The sequence below is a fragment of the Protopterus annectens genome, chromosome 3.part0 (genome assembly GCF_019279795.1).
Source record: "Protopterus annectens isolate FY-2018-M chromosome 3.part0, PAN1.0, whole genome shotgun sequence".
Lineage (NCBI taxonomy): Eukaryota > Metazoa > Chordata > Ceratodontiformes > Protopteridae > Protopterus > Protopterus annectens.
In genome coordinates, this window is record NC_056731.1 from 9,539,748 (window position 1) to 9,554,599 (window position 14,852).

Consider the following 14,852-nt stretch of genomic DNA (forward strand, 5'->3'; position numbering starts at 1 on the left):
CAGTCTGTCCTGGAGCTGGAGAAGGAATCCAGATCCAGTTTATAGTATCCATAAAAGTGTGCACAAAGGAATAAGTCGCTTCTTTCAGAATATTTCTAGAATCCATCTCTAGCCAAAGACACGGATGAAGTCAAGGCCCTAGCAGAACAAGGCTTTACCCTGCCTGGAATAGTTCCGTTATGGCAGGTGTAACAAAAGGTAATAGCACCATTTGGAAATAGTCTGCTTTGACACTGGTTGTTCTTTTTTCTTACTTTCACATGAAATAAACAACTGATAAGAAGTGTTTAAATATTTTGTTCTGTCAATATAGTGCTAGAGTTGTCTGCAGACATCCAAGATATAGAGTATCCTTCCTCCTGAATTTTTTGTTCCGAAAAGAAGAAAGGGAGATGGATAGCTTGACTTAAGGTAAACTAGGCCACCATTTTAGGCATAAATTAAGGATTATTTCTTACGGAAACTTTGTCTTTGTGGCAAATGAGATAGTGCTGACCCACCACAATACCTTGCAACTCAGTTACTCTTCTTGTAGAGGTCAGAGCAATAAGAAAGAATGCTTTCCATGTCAAGATCCTCAAGTCAGTATAATGTGCTAGTTCAAATGGAGCAATAGTTAGTTTTTCAAACACAAATGTTAGATCCTAAGGAAAAGTCACCTGTTTTCTAGAAGGCTCTGTATGTAAGACCCCTTTCAAAAACATTTTCACATGAGACTGCACTGAAAGAGGGGCGTTCATGGGCAGACATGCTGAAATGGCCGACAAATGAACCTTGACTGAAGAATAAGACAGGTCACAGGATAGTAATTCATATAAATAATGTAAAACCAGAGAAACACTAGCCCTGAATGGGTGATGGTTCTTTGCTTGGTACCAACTAGAAAACCTTTTCCATTTAATAACATATGATGTTCAAGTAGTAGGTTTTCTTGCCTCCATTTATACCTGCCATGGTCTCTAAAAAAAGATACCAATAAGGTATTAATATTCCAGAATTCAGGCAGTCAGGTGTAGTTGTTTGGAGCCAGGATGTATCAAACACCCCTGGTCTTGTGTGTGTGTAAATCCAGTCTGTGAGGAAGCCTGTGGTAATAGCCCTTGGCCACTTCCATAAGAAGGCAGAACCACTGCTGTCTGCAACAGAAGAGAGTTGTCACCATAAGGATCTTTGATGAGTCCTTCTGAATCTTCACAATGATCCTGGATATTATAGGAAAGAGATGAAAAGCATACAGGAACATCCCTGTCTTCCAGGCCTTCTTGCACAGGGTTATGAGCAGATGCAAAGATGTATTTGAGGTGTACCCCACAGCTGGAACAAATTATGGAAGACCCTCTGATTCACTTTCCAATGGTGAGGGTCTGTTCTGGTTCTGCTCAGCTTGCTATGACAGTAGACAAGATGACTGTAAAGTGAGATTGAATTGAAAGCTACAGCCCAAGCTATCAGGACTAGTCTGCACAAAGGTTAAAATCTGATTTCCCGTGAATGTTTATCACTGTGACTTTGTCTATAAATACTTGAGAGGTAAGAGGGGCCACATATGACTGAAATAGTTGAGTGCATTTAACAGCTTTATGTTTATATGTTTGGGTCTGTCTTTTATGTTCCAAACAGACTGCTCCCCAAGCAAAGAAAGGTACTTCTGTTGTGACTGTACTGGAGTAGGAAGGGAGAATGGGAGACCTGGATTTTGAGAAATTTGGTGCCTCCACCACAAAAATCCCCCTTTTCATAAAATCTAAGATTGGGATTAGAAAAGTCAAGGGATGTTGATGCTGGGACCATGTAGATTTCAAGTACCACTGGATTTTTCTCTAGTGGGATCTTGCAAGACATGAAGAATTTCCTTGCTGAGATGGAAATCTGAGTGGAAAAACTCGGGAACAGATCTAAATACAAATTTATTTTTCCTGTGGGGAAAAATGTTCTTTGAAATGAGATGTCCGGAAGACACCGTAGGAAAGCAATCCTGTGAGACAGAGTTTGAAAACCTTCTGTAAGTTCGCTTGGAATCCCAGCATGTGCAAGAGATCCCTTACACAAAGATAAGCAAGTTATATTAAATAAGGGGAAAATATGACTACCTTGCAGTCTGCAGTAGGTATCGCAGCACCTAGACACTGTGTTAATACCTTGGAAGAGTAGATAGACCAAAGGGTAATTCAGAGAGCTGATAATAGGATCCAGACAGAGAAAACCTTAAGAAAGATGTGAAATCTGGATCTACAGGGATATGATAAGCATCCTTTAAAATCTAGGGTCACAAGAAAATACAAATGGAGATAAGAGGTAACGAGTTGTGAAGAGACATCATTTTAAACTTGGGTAGTATCACAAACAGGTTCACAAAGAAAACTTCCATAAAAGGTTTCCACGAATCTCTTTTTTTTGGCACCAGAAATAACACTGAATAAAAGCCTTCCCCTAAATAAGGAGAAGGAATAACTTCTATCACTTCCTGAGTGAGCATACGTTGAATGACAGGAGGGTAAAGAAGAGAGTGGTCAGGCGGGGATGGAAGAATTCCCCAAAAAGGTGGGAGATTCCCACTGCCATTTGGAACCTTGATGGATAACACTCAGAACCAATCGGTCTAAAACTATCTGTTGCCACAGAGAGAAATGGTTCAGACTTTATGGAAGGAGTAAGGGGCTGCCAGGGTGTGAGGGGGAGGAAGTCCTTCATAAAGTCATTCAGACGTATTAGACTGCCCTTTGTTCGGGGGGGCTCCTTTCTTTTTTGGAGCTTCTCTGTCATTGCGTTTTAAATGTTTACTTTCCAGCAGCTTGCTGGGTCTGTTTACTTTGACTTGTACAGAAAGATTTAGAGGAAGCATTGAATCCTTTGGCAAACCGGGAGGAGGAGAGGTGAAAAATCTATGAGATTCCCTTGAATCAGCTTTCCTATTTCATCACACTTTTAAACGACTTCTGCAAAGGAAAGTCCAAAAACTAGTTCTCCATCTAGGGGAGAATTCAAAATGTTATTTTTGATATCCCCTGGGAGGTTTTGAAAATGCAGTCAGGCAAGCCTCCTCATAACAGTTTCAGTGGTTGCAGCCCTTGTGGTGGTATCAGTAGAATCAAATGTGCATTTCAACCAGTGGGTAATCACTTGAGAGAGAGAGAAAAACAAGTTACACAAAGCAGATTTTTTCCTCCCAAGAGGAAACAGATGCCAAAATAGTCATAACATTCTCACAAGAGGCAAGCATAATAAATGTGAGAGCTTGGCAGTTGAGAATTCCAACAAGTGTTGCAGAAGAATCTATTAAAAGCCTACCCGTATCTGTCAAAAGGTGAGGGGTTACTATTAGCCAAATGTTTAGCAGCAGCTGTATTCACTAAAAGAATAGCTGCTGAATTTGATTTGTTATAAGTGTGTAAAAATTTAAATGATTTAAGCACATCAAATAGCCTACCTGCTTTTTTGGGGGGATGGGGGGTCCAGCAGGCTGTGTGTCTGGAAAGTTGCAGACTGTGACAAAAACATCCTTCAAAGCAGACAGAACAGGAGGAATAGAAGTAGATTTTTGAAATTCCAGTTGTAACAAATCATGACACTTCCCGAAGGACTAAGAAATATTACTGTTTTCCCACTACAACAACTAATTAATTCTGGAAATAGTTTCAAAGAAGGAGAATCCTTCAAAACTACTGCCCGAGTCCACACTCTCCTCAAAATCTGAATCATAAATATGTGCAGGTAACACATAATCTGTCATTTCAGAATCATTTTGAGGTTCAAACACTTGAATCTCTTAAGAAAATGAAGAATCCCTTTTTTCTTTTAACACAAACAATCATACAAGAAGGATCAAGAGCCTGCACTAAACCCTGAGCTAAGCCAAATAAATTCATTCTGTCCACAGTAGCTGAGGCAGAAGAAGATATACAGTGGATATAAAAAGTGTACACACAATGCTGTAATTAAATCAAAAGGTGCTTCAACAAAATATTAGTTTAAAGGTGCGCACACACAACAAAGTATTAGTTTAGGGGTGTGCACTTACGCAACCAGCGTATTGTACGTTTTTTATGTTTTATATTGTATCCCTAATAGATTTGTTTTTCAATTGAAATGTACAGGTTATAGGTCACATTAAATGTGTGAAAAGTTTTGAAAGTATTTATTCTGGTCTCATTTTTTTATATCACAAAAACTTGGCATTTTAACAAGTGTGTGTACACTTTTTATATCCACTGTTATGTTTTAAAGTTTTTTTTTTCTTTTTGTTAAGAATTTCTGAAGACAGAGACCAACTTTTGTCAGCAAAAACCTCCCTAGGGGTGGACACAGCTTTCTGGCCAGGTACAGTGGCACTCTCTGACGCTTCTTCCAAGACTGAAAAGAATGGCTCGCTCTTGCCCACCAAAGGCACTTCAACAGATGCAGAAGATATGCCTAACACTCAGTCCATTGTGGCTATAGGGCCCATAACAGTAAGAGCCATGCAAAGAGATAAGTGGTTTGATAAACTAGTTTTGACCACAGTATTCATAGATTCATAGATTAGTACTAGGCTAACTGCCCTTGTGGGCCATTTTAAACCTAGCCAGTTACCCCATGTGAGAATCAAACCCTGCACCTTGTGTTTGTAAGGTAAACACCCTAACCATTATGCCAACTTCCCACCAGTAGAGTCACCCACTTATGTCTGTGGCACTTTAGCAACTTGCTGTGCTGGCAAAGGCTGTTAAACAGTTTTCTTTTTATTGTGGCTAGAAGAAGGAAGAATCAAGGAACCAGTAGGTTGTTCCAAGGTTAAGCTGAATAAGGTGCCTGATTCCAGGGGAAGCCTGGTGGAACATTCCGTAAAACAGGTCAGCTACTGTAAATAGTAATCCTCCCCAATAAAAGACAGTAAAAAGCACTTCAAACACTTACTTCAGCCTCCGTAAGTAAAACACAACTTTTACCAACAAAAATTGTTTAAAATTAGTTTTAACAACTTTTTACCACAAAAAATTAGAAAAATAACAGTCCAGCTTCAAAGGCAACAAGTCATGTGACAGTTTTAAAACAATTCTTCCTAGCTTAACTAAGTTTCACACAAAAAGTATGTTTTCTGTACAGTAAAGTGGAATTTCTTTTCCTCCTAAAGGGAAACTTATCTGCTCAGCAATGGGACACTGTTAGCCAAAGATTGATCCCCCAAAGCCCTCAGAAGAGTGTTCTCCTCACAGGACGGAAAGGTCTGAAGGGCTTGGTGCCAATACCTGACTTTTAGTCAACTCAGCTTACACTAATTAAAGGATTGGGTGCATGGAAGGTGCCCTGACGCTGTGAACCTTGTCCAGCTATTATAGCCACAAGATATAGCAATATAGCTTAGGCTACTGCAGCAGGGATTCAAATGAAGAGGATCACTTTATATACCTTTTATCTGTTACTACACAGTACAAGTGAAATCACAGACCAAACAAGAAACATTTCTATAATAATTGAGTGGGGAGTAGAACAGCTGTGTGTTATTTATGAAAGCGTGTATGTGCATGTCTGTATAACCAAAATAAAATAAGAACATAGCAGTGGTAAACACTACTGTATAGGAAAATATGCTACAAAACACAAAACTAAAAGGTATGTCATACTACAAGCAGCTACATATTAAAGTGACTTGAGAAGGCAATCCTGAATTAGTGCAGAAACAAAAATATAGTGCAGAAACAGAAAAATGTAACCTGTTGATAAGCCGAAAGTTGCGTTTCGCTGATTATCTTCTACAATTTCATAGAATGGTCCTAAAATTTTCAGAAGTTCCTCCACTTTCTCCGTCACAGGCATACTTTCAATGATCTGTAACAAGAGTTCCAAACACAAGTAACACAAACTAGTATCTTCTGCTTTTCAGTTTTTTTTTATTATTTTTATTTATACTTTCTTAGTCCTCAAATCAGACCATCCACTGTCTCAGATCTCACCACAGCCAAGTAATGGATTTCTGTCAGGAAAATAAACATATCAAAAACCAAAAACAAACACTCACGGTTATTTAGAAAAGCATACCAATTCAATCAAAGCAGTTTAGGTTTAACAACTTTTTACCACAAAGTGCAAAAAATGTGTATTTCAGATATATCTAGCCATAATTTGCAGAAATTAACATTTCACATTAAATGTTAGTTTTCTAAATGTCTCCTAACTATGCAACTCTGAAGCTGTATAAAACATTCACATCACTGTGATCCTCCACACATAAATAATTAACAGTGTAAAGTTTATACTGCTATACAAGATGGATAACTAATGTTTCTTCTTCTGTATTTTATAATTTTTTAATGATGTTTATGAATGCAACAAACAGAAAAATGCACAAGTCAGAAATTATAGATTCCACACTTGATAAAATAAGGAAAGACAACCTTTGGTCACTTTGTGTGTGTTTGCATTTGTTAACTGGGTAAATGAACTAGTCTGTGGAACATTTTCAGCAATTACCAAGGCCAAAGGCAGAGACCAAGACTGCAAAATGCACAAATATCAAGGAATTTGCTGTGTGTGTGTATGTGTGTGTGTGTGTGTGTGTGTGTGTGTGTGTGTGTGTGTGTGTGTGTGTGTGTGTGTGCGTGCGTGTGTGCGTGTGTGTGTGTGTGTGTGCCTGTGTAACAGTTGTAACACCTAAAATAAAAGTTAAACACAAATCTTTTAAATACGTATAAATAAAAAGAGGCACCAGAGGCAAGACGTAGGCAGCAATGAATATAAAAACATTATTTAATAGAAATATGTATAAAGATACCTTTGTACATACTTCTATTAAATAGTGTTTTTAGATACCTTTATACGTATTTCTATTAATGTTTTTATATTCATTGCTGCCTACATCTTGCCACTGGTACCGTTTTTTATTTATACGTTTTTATTCTTCGATTAATGTCGGCCCAGTTTGTCCATTGAAAGTATCTGGTTTGTTTTTGCACAAATCTTTTAAATATTTTAGTTGCACAAAGAAACACAGCACTAACAAATGTGCATTAGCACTGTTGAGACTTGTACATCATCTGTAATGGCTAAATATCAGTTAGTACAGCAAAAGGCTATAAAGTGCAGCTGAATACAGAAGTCAGGGCTGCAAACACAAAACTGGACGTCCATAAAAGTAAGAGTAGTAGAACTTGAATTAAGTGATGCATAGTATTTAGCATCTATACAAATAAAGTGTGCAGAAAGGACAGAGCACTTTGTTGTTGTGCAGACTTGTAGAGAAAAGAGAAGCAGTATGCTGAAAGGCGATGAGTCAATATATTGCTGCCTTCATATGCAAGTTTGAGAAAGGCAATTACAATGTTTTTATACGGCTATCTGGAAAAGAATAGCTGAAATATAAAGAAGGAAATTAGCAAGAGAAAACCATTAAGAGTATGTAAGTATTACTAAACGGTTGGAATACAATGGCAGTAAAGCATTTTAAGGACTATTAAGGTGTGAAAGTGTTTTATGTCAAATACACACAGGGAACTGTAAGGACTGCATGGTGGTGAGTGGTTAAGATCTTTGTCTCTCAGCTCCATAAGAGTGGGGTTCAATCCTGACCTCCAGTCACTGTCTGTGTGGGGTTTCTCCAGGTATTCCAGTTACATTCCTCCTCCCAAAAACATGAAGATTAACTGACTTCTCTAAAACATCCAAACACACAGTATATACCCTTGTTGTTTTGGGCCAAGCCACAGCTGAAAGGTGTCCATGATGTTTAATTCAATTCCTCTGTTAAAAACTGAACAAACTTGCATTTAAATTTTTGTTGTATTCAACTTGGAATTTAATTGTGTTTGGCAGAGTCTGAGAAGTGTTAAAGTGAAGCAGATTTGAAAGTAGGAAAAGGGGTTAAGTACATGACTGAGAAAAGCAATAGATTCTAGACAGCTGGGGCAAGTTTAGAAAAGGCATGGTCAGATATGGAGACGCAAAAGGATGGGAAGGGTCAAATCAGGGTGCAAGCAGCATGACCTTAGGAGACAGATATTAACAGCTGCAGTATGACAGCAAGAGCAGGGCAGATGTTATTACAGAGAAATCTGTGAATTTACATAGAGTAATAACACATGGATTGAGGCTCTCTGAGTTACAGGTAGAGCGTTTGATACAGTTAGCAGATGAGAGTAGTCTATGGTCGTGGATGTAAAGATCATCTATGCTCGCAAATAGGAAAAAAAATCTTTAGAAGAGTTTGCTGTAAAGTCACAGAGTTTAATGAATTACTGGGCAACTAAGGGAGGGCACATTCCAATTAGGGATAAGAATCACTCTTTGCTATGGAAAGTAATACTGCTGGGATAAGTAACCTTGTAATCTTCTATGCTTGCTTTAGTTGGGATAAAACTTTAGCAGTAGTTTCTGTGATATGTTAGTAGAAGTTTAGGGGAAAGGCTGAAGTTGATACCAGGTCTTTATAACTCTTAGATGCAGTAATATGACAGTGGCAGCTGGTGACTTCAAAGAAAAGGGGGACTTGCAGGAATTAACTGAGTGCCTGGGACTAATTGGAATGAGGTGGGGCTCTGTTACAACAGATCACAGACTATTCCCTGTGATCAAACAAACAGGGCAGTCACTTTCCTCCAGGGATTGCTTCACTAACTACTCATTATGGCCACTTTATGGCCTACAGACAACTCAAATATAAGACTGCAATCAACAAGGCCAGCCTTAGTTGAGATGGCACCTTAGACAAAGGACTCCATGGGCTGTACATAGGTCGCCCTGCACCTCCACAGAATGCTTCCTCTACCCCCTATCTTGCCTGAATAGAACCAGCTTGTACACTTCTTTCTTGCTTTTTCACAGCTTGTCTTTCTTTTCAACTTCCTCCTCCAGCCTTTCAACACACCCGAACTGGCCAAGATTCCAATGAATAAGTGAAGAGGAATTAATTGATTTTAGTCAGAGGTTGGGGGGGGGGGTGCTACATGCTTCCAGAAGTCATAGGGTTCTACATGTGATGAGATGCATCTTAGGAAGTTTTTTAATCACCTTTTCATCAAATGATGGCCTGAACAAAAATCGTAAGTAAGGAAATAAATAATTCAGTCTTATTTTCTTTCCTTCAAAAAAAAGTTATATCTAAAGCTTAATGTTCAAAGCTAAGACCTGAGACGTACTTCCCTGGACTACATGAAAAGAGACATGGAGGAGCTCTCCGATCTTGTAGCCCAGGCAGGTATGACCATAGCCCTGAGTAGCATTCTGCCATCGCCCAGAATGATATCGCAGTACAAGGACAAAATGATCGACTTCAACAACTGGCTAAGCTTCTGGTGTCATTCTAAGGGAATCCAGTATCTGTCTGCCTGGGATGACATGGTCGACAGACCACGATGCTTTGCCACAGATGGCCTGCACCTGTCGCCCCTGGGATTCCGGATACTGGCTAAGGCTCTTGCTGCCCCTATAGTGCCTTTTTAGGCAGGGTTCAAATAACAAATTTACCACCATAACAGGAACAGGAAAGCAAAAACTGAGGGTAATGTTACTCAAGGCTAGAAGTCTAAATCTCAAAATGCACTCACTCGAGGCACTCCTTAAAATGGAGAACATCGATATCTGCGCAGTGACTGAGACCTGGTTCAAGGCTCCAGAGAGCATCCCTGCACTACCAAGCTATAACTCATACCACACTTTTCGGCCATGTAACCTGGACCAAAACACCAAAGGCGGAGGTGTGTCCATATTCATTAAGGATATCCACACCTCCAGGCTAGTTGCTCAGCATAATGCATCCGAGGTTATCCAAGTGTAACTAACTCTGGGCAAAACTGCAATCCAAATTGTAGCTTGCTACAGATCCCCCACCATGCCCCAGGATTCCCACTCCTCTTTTCTTGATGTACTGGAAAATTTTAGGGTTCAACCAAACAACCTAACAATGGGCGACTTCAACTACCCTACCATTAACTGGGAAAACTACTCGTGTACCAACTCCTTAGCTCAATGCTTTCTGGAATTCATAAACTCCAATGCCCTAGATCAACTTATCCACACCCCCACGAGGGGCAACACTATCCTAGACCTAGTCATTACCAACAAGAGTGACCGGTGTTCCACACCTGAAGTCAACTCCTCGTTGGTCCGATCCGACCATAAGCTTATCACCCTTGATATCCACATCCCGCCCCCACCCCCACTAAGGAAACCACAGTAAAAAATTTCTCCAAAGCCAACTTCATGCTTCTTAAGACAGAAGTGGTGAACTTCATGACACCTATGCAGATGGACAATACAGTTACAACTGCTGAATCCTACACAAATGCACTCTATAAGCACTTACACGAGTGCATGGATCATGCTATCCCAAACAGAACCAAGACGCTATCCTCCAAAAAAAGGAAGCCAATCTGGTGGTCCCCTGCCATAAACAAATTGTACAACAGAAGGAAGAAACTGTTGCAAAAGAGAGTAAAATCCCATGAGTGGAGGAGCTCCCTGGTCAGCCTGAGTAAGAAGCTGAGATCCCTTTATAAGATCCCCCAAAGCTAGCTATGAAAACAAAATCGCCACTAAACCCAAGGACAACCACAAAGCATTCTATAGCTATGTCAAGAATCTAGATGAATCTAGATGGCAACACCCAGATCTGCTCTGAGTTACAGCACAAAGGCACGAAAATTACAGAACCAACTGATATTGCCAACATCCTGGCAGACAGGTTCAGTGCTAACTTTACCCCCCCTCTCACCCCCTAAAGGGCCCATATCTACACAGGAAGAATGCAGAGTCCCTGTAATCACAACTAAGCAGGTAAAAGCTGTACTCTCTAAAGCCAAAAACACAGCATCCATGAGACCGGACAACATCCCAGGCTGCATTTTACATGAACTTCAGAACGAACTGGCTCCCCACTTAAGCACCATGTTCAATAATAGCCTCGCATCAGGCTTTGTACCCACTGAATGGCGCACAGCAACAGTTATCCCACTCCACAAAGGGGGAGCCACCACTGATCCCGGGAACTATAGACCTATTAGCCTGATGAGCCTGGTCTGCAAGGCCATGGAACGTATCATCATGGAACTAATAAACAAAGACATTGGTACCTCCAAACTCTGGATCCCACCCAGTTTGGGTTTGTGAAAGGCAGATCATGACTCCTGAACCTGATCGACTTCTTTGAGGCAGTCACCAAAGCCGTGGATGAGGGTAAGGTGGTTCACACAGCCTATCTTGACCTCGCCAAGGCTTTCGACACCATCCCCCATCCTGGAATTATAGCTAAACTCACTAAACTAGGTATAAATCCCTAAGTCACAAGATGGGTTGCCAACTGGCTCACTGACAGAACCCACACTGTAAAAGTTGCAGACTCCAAATCTGACCTTAAAGCAGTGACAAGTGGAGTACCACAGGGTTCCGTCCTGGGACCTCTCCTGTTTGGTATCTACTTCTCTGATGTACAGGCTAACACAGAAGGCCTCTGGCTAATGACGTTCATAGATGACTGCAAACTAGGAGCCATAGTCAAGTCCCCAAATGATGTGAGCATCCTACAGATGGGCCTCACTGAGACAGATGCCTGGTGTCAGAGCCATGACCTCAAGCTCAATGCCAAAAAGTGCAGTGTCATGCCCTTTGGTAAAAACTCTGTACCCATGAACTACCACATAGGCAGCAATCTACTTAACACCAAATGCGTGATAAGAGACCTTGGGACCCAGGTGGACAGTAGTCTCTCCTTTGATAGTCACATTGCCACAGTAGTCAGGAAGTCCTTCTACATGGCACACCTCATCATAAAAGGCGGTTCTCAACGCCCCTTTTGGAAGGTACCTCACAAGACATCTGCAGCAGCTAGAAAGGCCACAGAAGTACCTCACAAAGAGGATTACTGGCCTCAAACAAATGCCCTACACTGACCTCCTCAAAAAACTCCAGCTTTACTCCGTAGCATAAAACCTACTCCGAGGTGATCTCTGCCTAACATATAAAGCTATGTCAAACCCAAAGCTGTTGGGCATGCTACACCTAAAGAAATCCCAATCCCTCCGAGTTACATGCTCTAGGGACCTAAACCTTGTCACCACAATAAACAGGACATGATGGAGGGATAGATTTTTTTCCCAGAGACTGCCTATACTGGAACATGCTACCCATCTATGTCAAGTAAAGTTCTTCATTAGCACTCCAAGTAAAATCTTGATGAGTGGATTTGAAATAGGAAATACACCCCGGGGATCACTTCTGTGTCTCTGCTGGACAGTGGTACAGGAAAATAACTTTCTTGGGTGGCGTAAGCTATGGAACCTTGATGGCTAGGCTTACATAGGCCCTTAGGCCGATAGCCTAGTACCTACCTATGAACCTATAAGAAAATAGTAGTTCACAATAAACTAAGATGACAAGTGCTTGCCTATCTGGCAAAGGTGCCGATTTCCCTACTTCTCCAAAAAAGGCTGTTACCTTCCATGTACTCCTCTGGTTTTAGCTTAGAATGAAAGTAAAATCAGAAATGGCTACAGGCACACATTATGTACCTGAGGGTCTTGGGAAGGAAACAAGAGCATCTAGATAAACCCTCCTCATAGAGAAGGAGTACATGCAGACTCCATACAGAAGGAATCGGCCAAAAACTCAACCAGAGAGCCAGGCACTGTGAGTCAGCAATGCTACTCACTGAACCACTGCCCCAATGATCAACTGCTATAATACACATCCTACTCAGACTGCCACAGCCCAACCAACAGCCCTCATACGCAGTAATTAAAGCCACATTTATAGACTGTGCACACCTCAGATATCAGACTGTAATTAAATGATTGCGGACAATAATTTAACATATACACACACAAACACAACCATCAATTACAGCCACTTGCATTACTTTGACTATACACCTCAAATGCTTGATTGTGATCAAACTAGTGAATAAATATATAAAGAACTGCCATAGAGGAATGTGTTTTCTCAGCTCAATGCTGTCAGAATACAGTGTGCAACCACTTCTTTCTCCAAATATACCTCTCAAATTCTTAGCTCAAAAATAAAGGCGAAAGATAAAATAAATGGGGGACAAAGGAGCAAAATCAAGGACAGATACTGCCCTTAACTTAGGAAGATGACAGAATAACCTGTATGATTAACATCATTTTTACAAGTGCAATTAAATCTGAAACCTACTGACTGCAGTCCTCAATGATTTGCTGAAATACCACAAATGTTATGAAGAAAAGACCAAACATGAGTCAAAATCCAAGGCATTCTGCAAAATAATGAATGGGTGAGAGCATCTACGCTCCCACTACATACAAATATAATACCCAAACACACACACACACACACACACACACACACACACACACACACACACACACACACACACACACACACACACACCCTCTCTGAAATAAAATACAGATCTTTACCTTCCTACATGACATGCACAGCTCTAGTATAAATATACACGGATGAAGAGCATTTCACATAATAATGTACACTTGAGAGGTCTGCTGAGTGGTACTTATTGAGGAAATGTAACAATTTATTCATTTTTATGAAATACACATACCAAACAAGGGCTCTTGAGATCTGGTAAAACATTCTCTTTCAAATCTATTGTGTTTTACTCCATTCTCACCTTTAGCAACTTAGGTTTAATAACTGAAAAACATTCCTTATTTATTATTCCGATATTCACTTCCTGCCTCTTACTTCTTTTGAGTGAGAAACATCCAAAAGTTAATCTGTAGATGCATGTATAAATAACTTATTTTGCTCTGACTTTGCAATATCTAAGAGACGGGTGTAATGGCACAGATTCGGGAAGTACTACAGCAGGAATGCTAGAAATGTCTAACTTGCTAGATGTTAAAAAATTAGTAATATACAGATTAAACAACTAAAACTCTAAGAACTGGCAGCCAGAAATGATGCACAAGCATGCAGCAGGCATCAGAACAGAATAAAAAGTTTTCATTACAGATGGTCTTCAGTTTCCAGTTCAAAGAAAGATTTCTGGAGACTCCTGCAAATAAAAAGTCAGGGACAAGCTAGCCCACTACACAACTCAGATGTGTCGACAATCCACCGTAGCAATATTTTCATAAAATTTAAGTGCAGACCCCACACACATACACACAGACACACACACACATTTTCAGTTAAGAGTATCACACTACTACTGAATCTTAGCAACCATTTTACACATGTGCACCCATTCAGTGATAAATTCCTTCAGTAAAAAATTATGTAGCAGGAAATAAATGAAAACAGTACAGTCAAGTACCTTTGGCATATGGGAGGTGTCTCAAAAAGCATCCATCACTACAAAAAAATTGGCTAGCCTTTTTTATTTTCTAGGTTCTAGTTGCCCATAGACAATGATAAGTATGAGTATAAAGCTAATGCATGGTATGAAGGCTGCCACAACTCTGCAACAAACAACAAAAACAAGTTGCGCATTACCCTCAAGCCTAATTTTTATAAAAGCACTTACCACTGGAGGGGCTTGTTATACTAACATAAAATATTAGGCTTAGTTACGCTATAGACAACTTTAATATATAAAGGAATTTGCAAGCTTCCTGTCAGACCAGCAACAGACTTAAACAATTAGCAGAATACAATAATATTATATAATAATACCAAAATGCTCATAACCAGGTAGTAGTAGAATCCTCAAATTATGTTCATCTTTGCTGGAAATAAAATAGTAACACACACACACACACACACACACACACACACACACACACACACACACACACACACACCAATAAAGTTAATAAGTACTTACATTCCTTCATGATGATGTGGCACACTGGCTAAAAAAAAAAAAAAAAAAAAAAAAAAAAGAAAAATTCCCACAATCTTGCTCGGCCACCTACACTAAACATTTCTTTCTATTTCAGTTTCAG

At 40.0% G+C, this 14,852-nt stretch overlaps 1 protein-coding gene across 1 annotated transcript in view; it reads right to left on the minus strand.

Moving 5' to 3' along the window:
• The window catches only part of ACBD5 (acyl-CoA binding domain containing 5), an 882,854-nt gene that overhangs the window by 651,831 nt on the left and 216,171 nt on the right, over positions 1–14,852 (minus strand). The window contains exon 5 of the mRNA XM_044064548.1: positions 5,691–5,805. Within this exon, the coding sequence (XP_043920483.1) occupies positions 5,691–5,805 (115 nt within the window). The remainder of the gene's footprint in view (positions 1–5,690; positions 5,806–14,852) is intronic.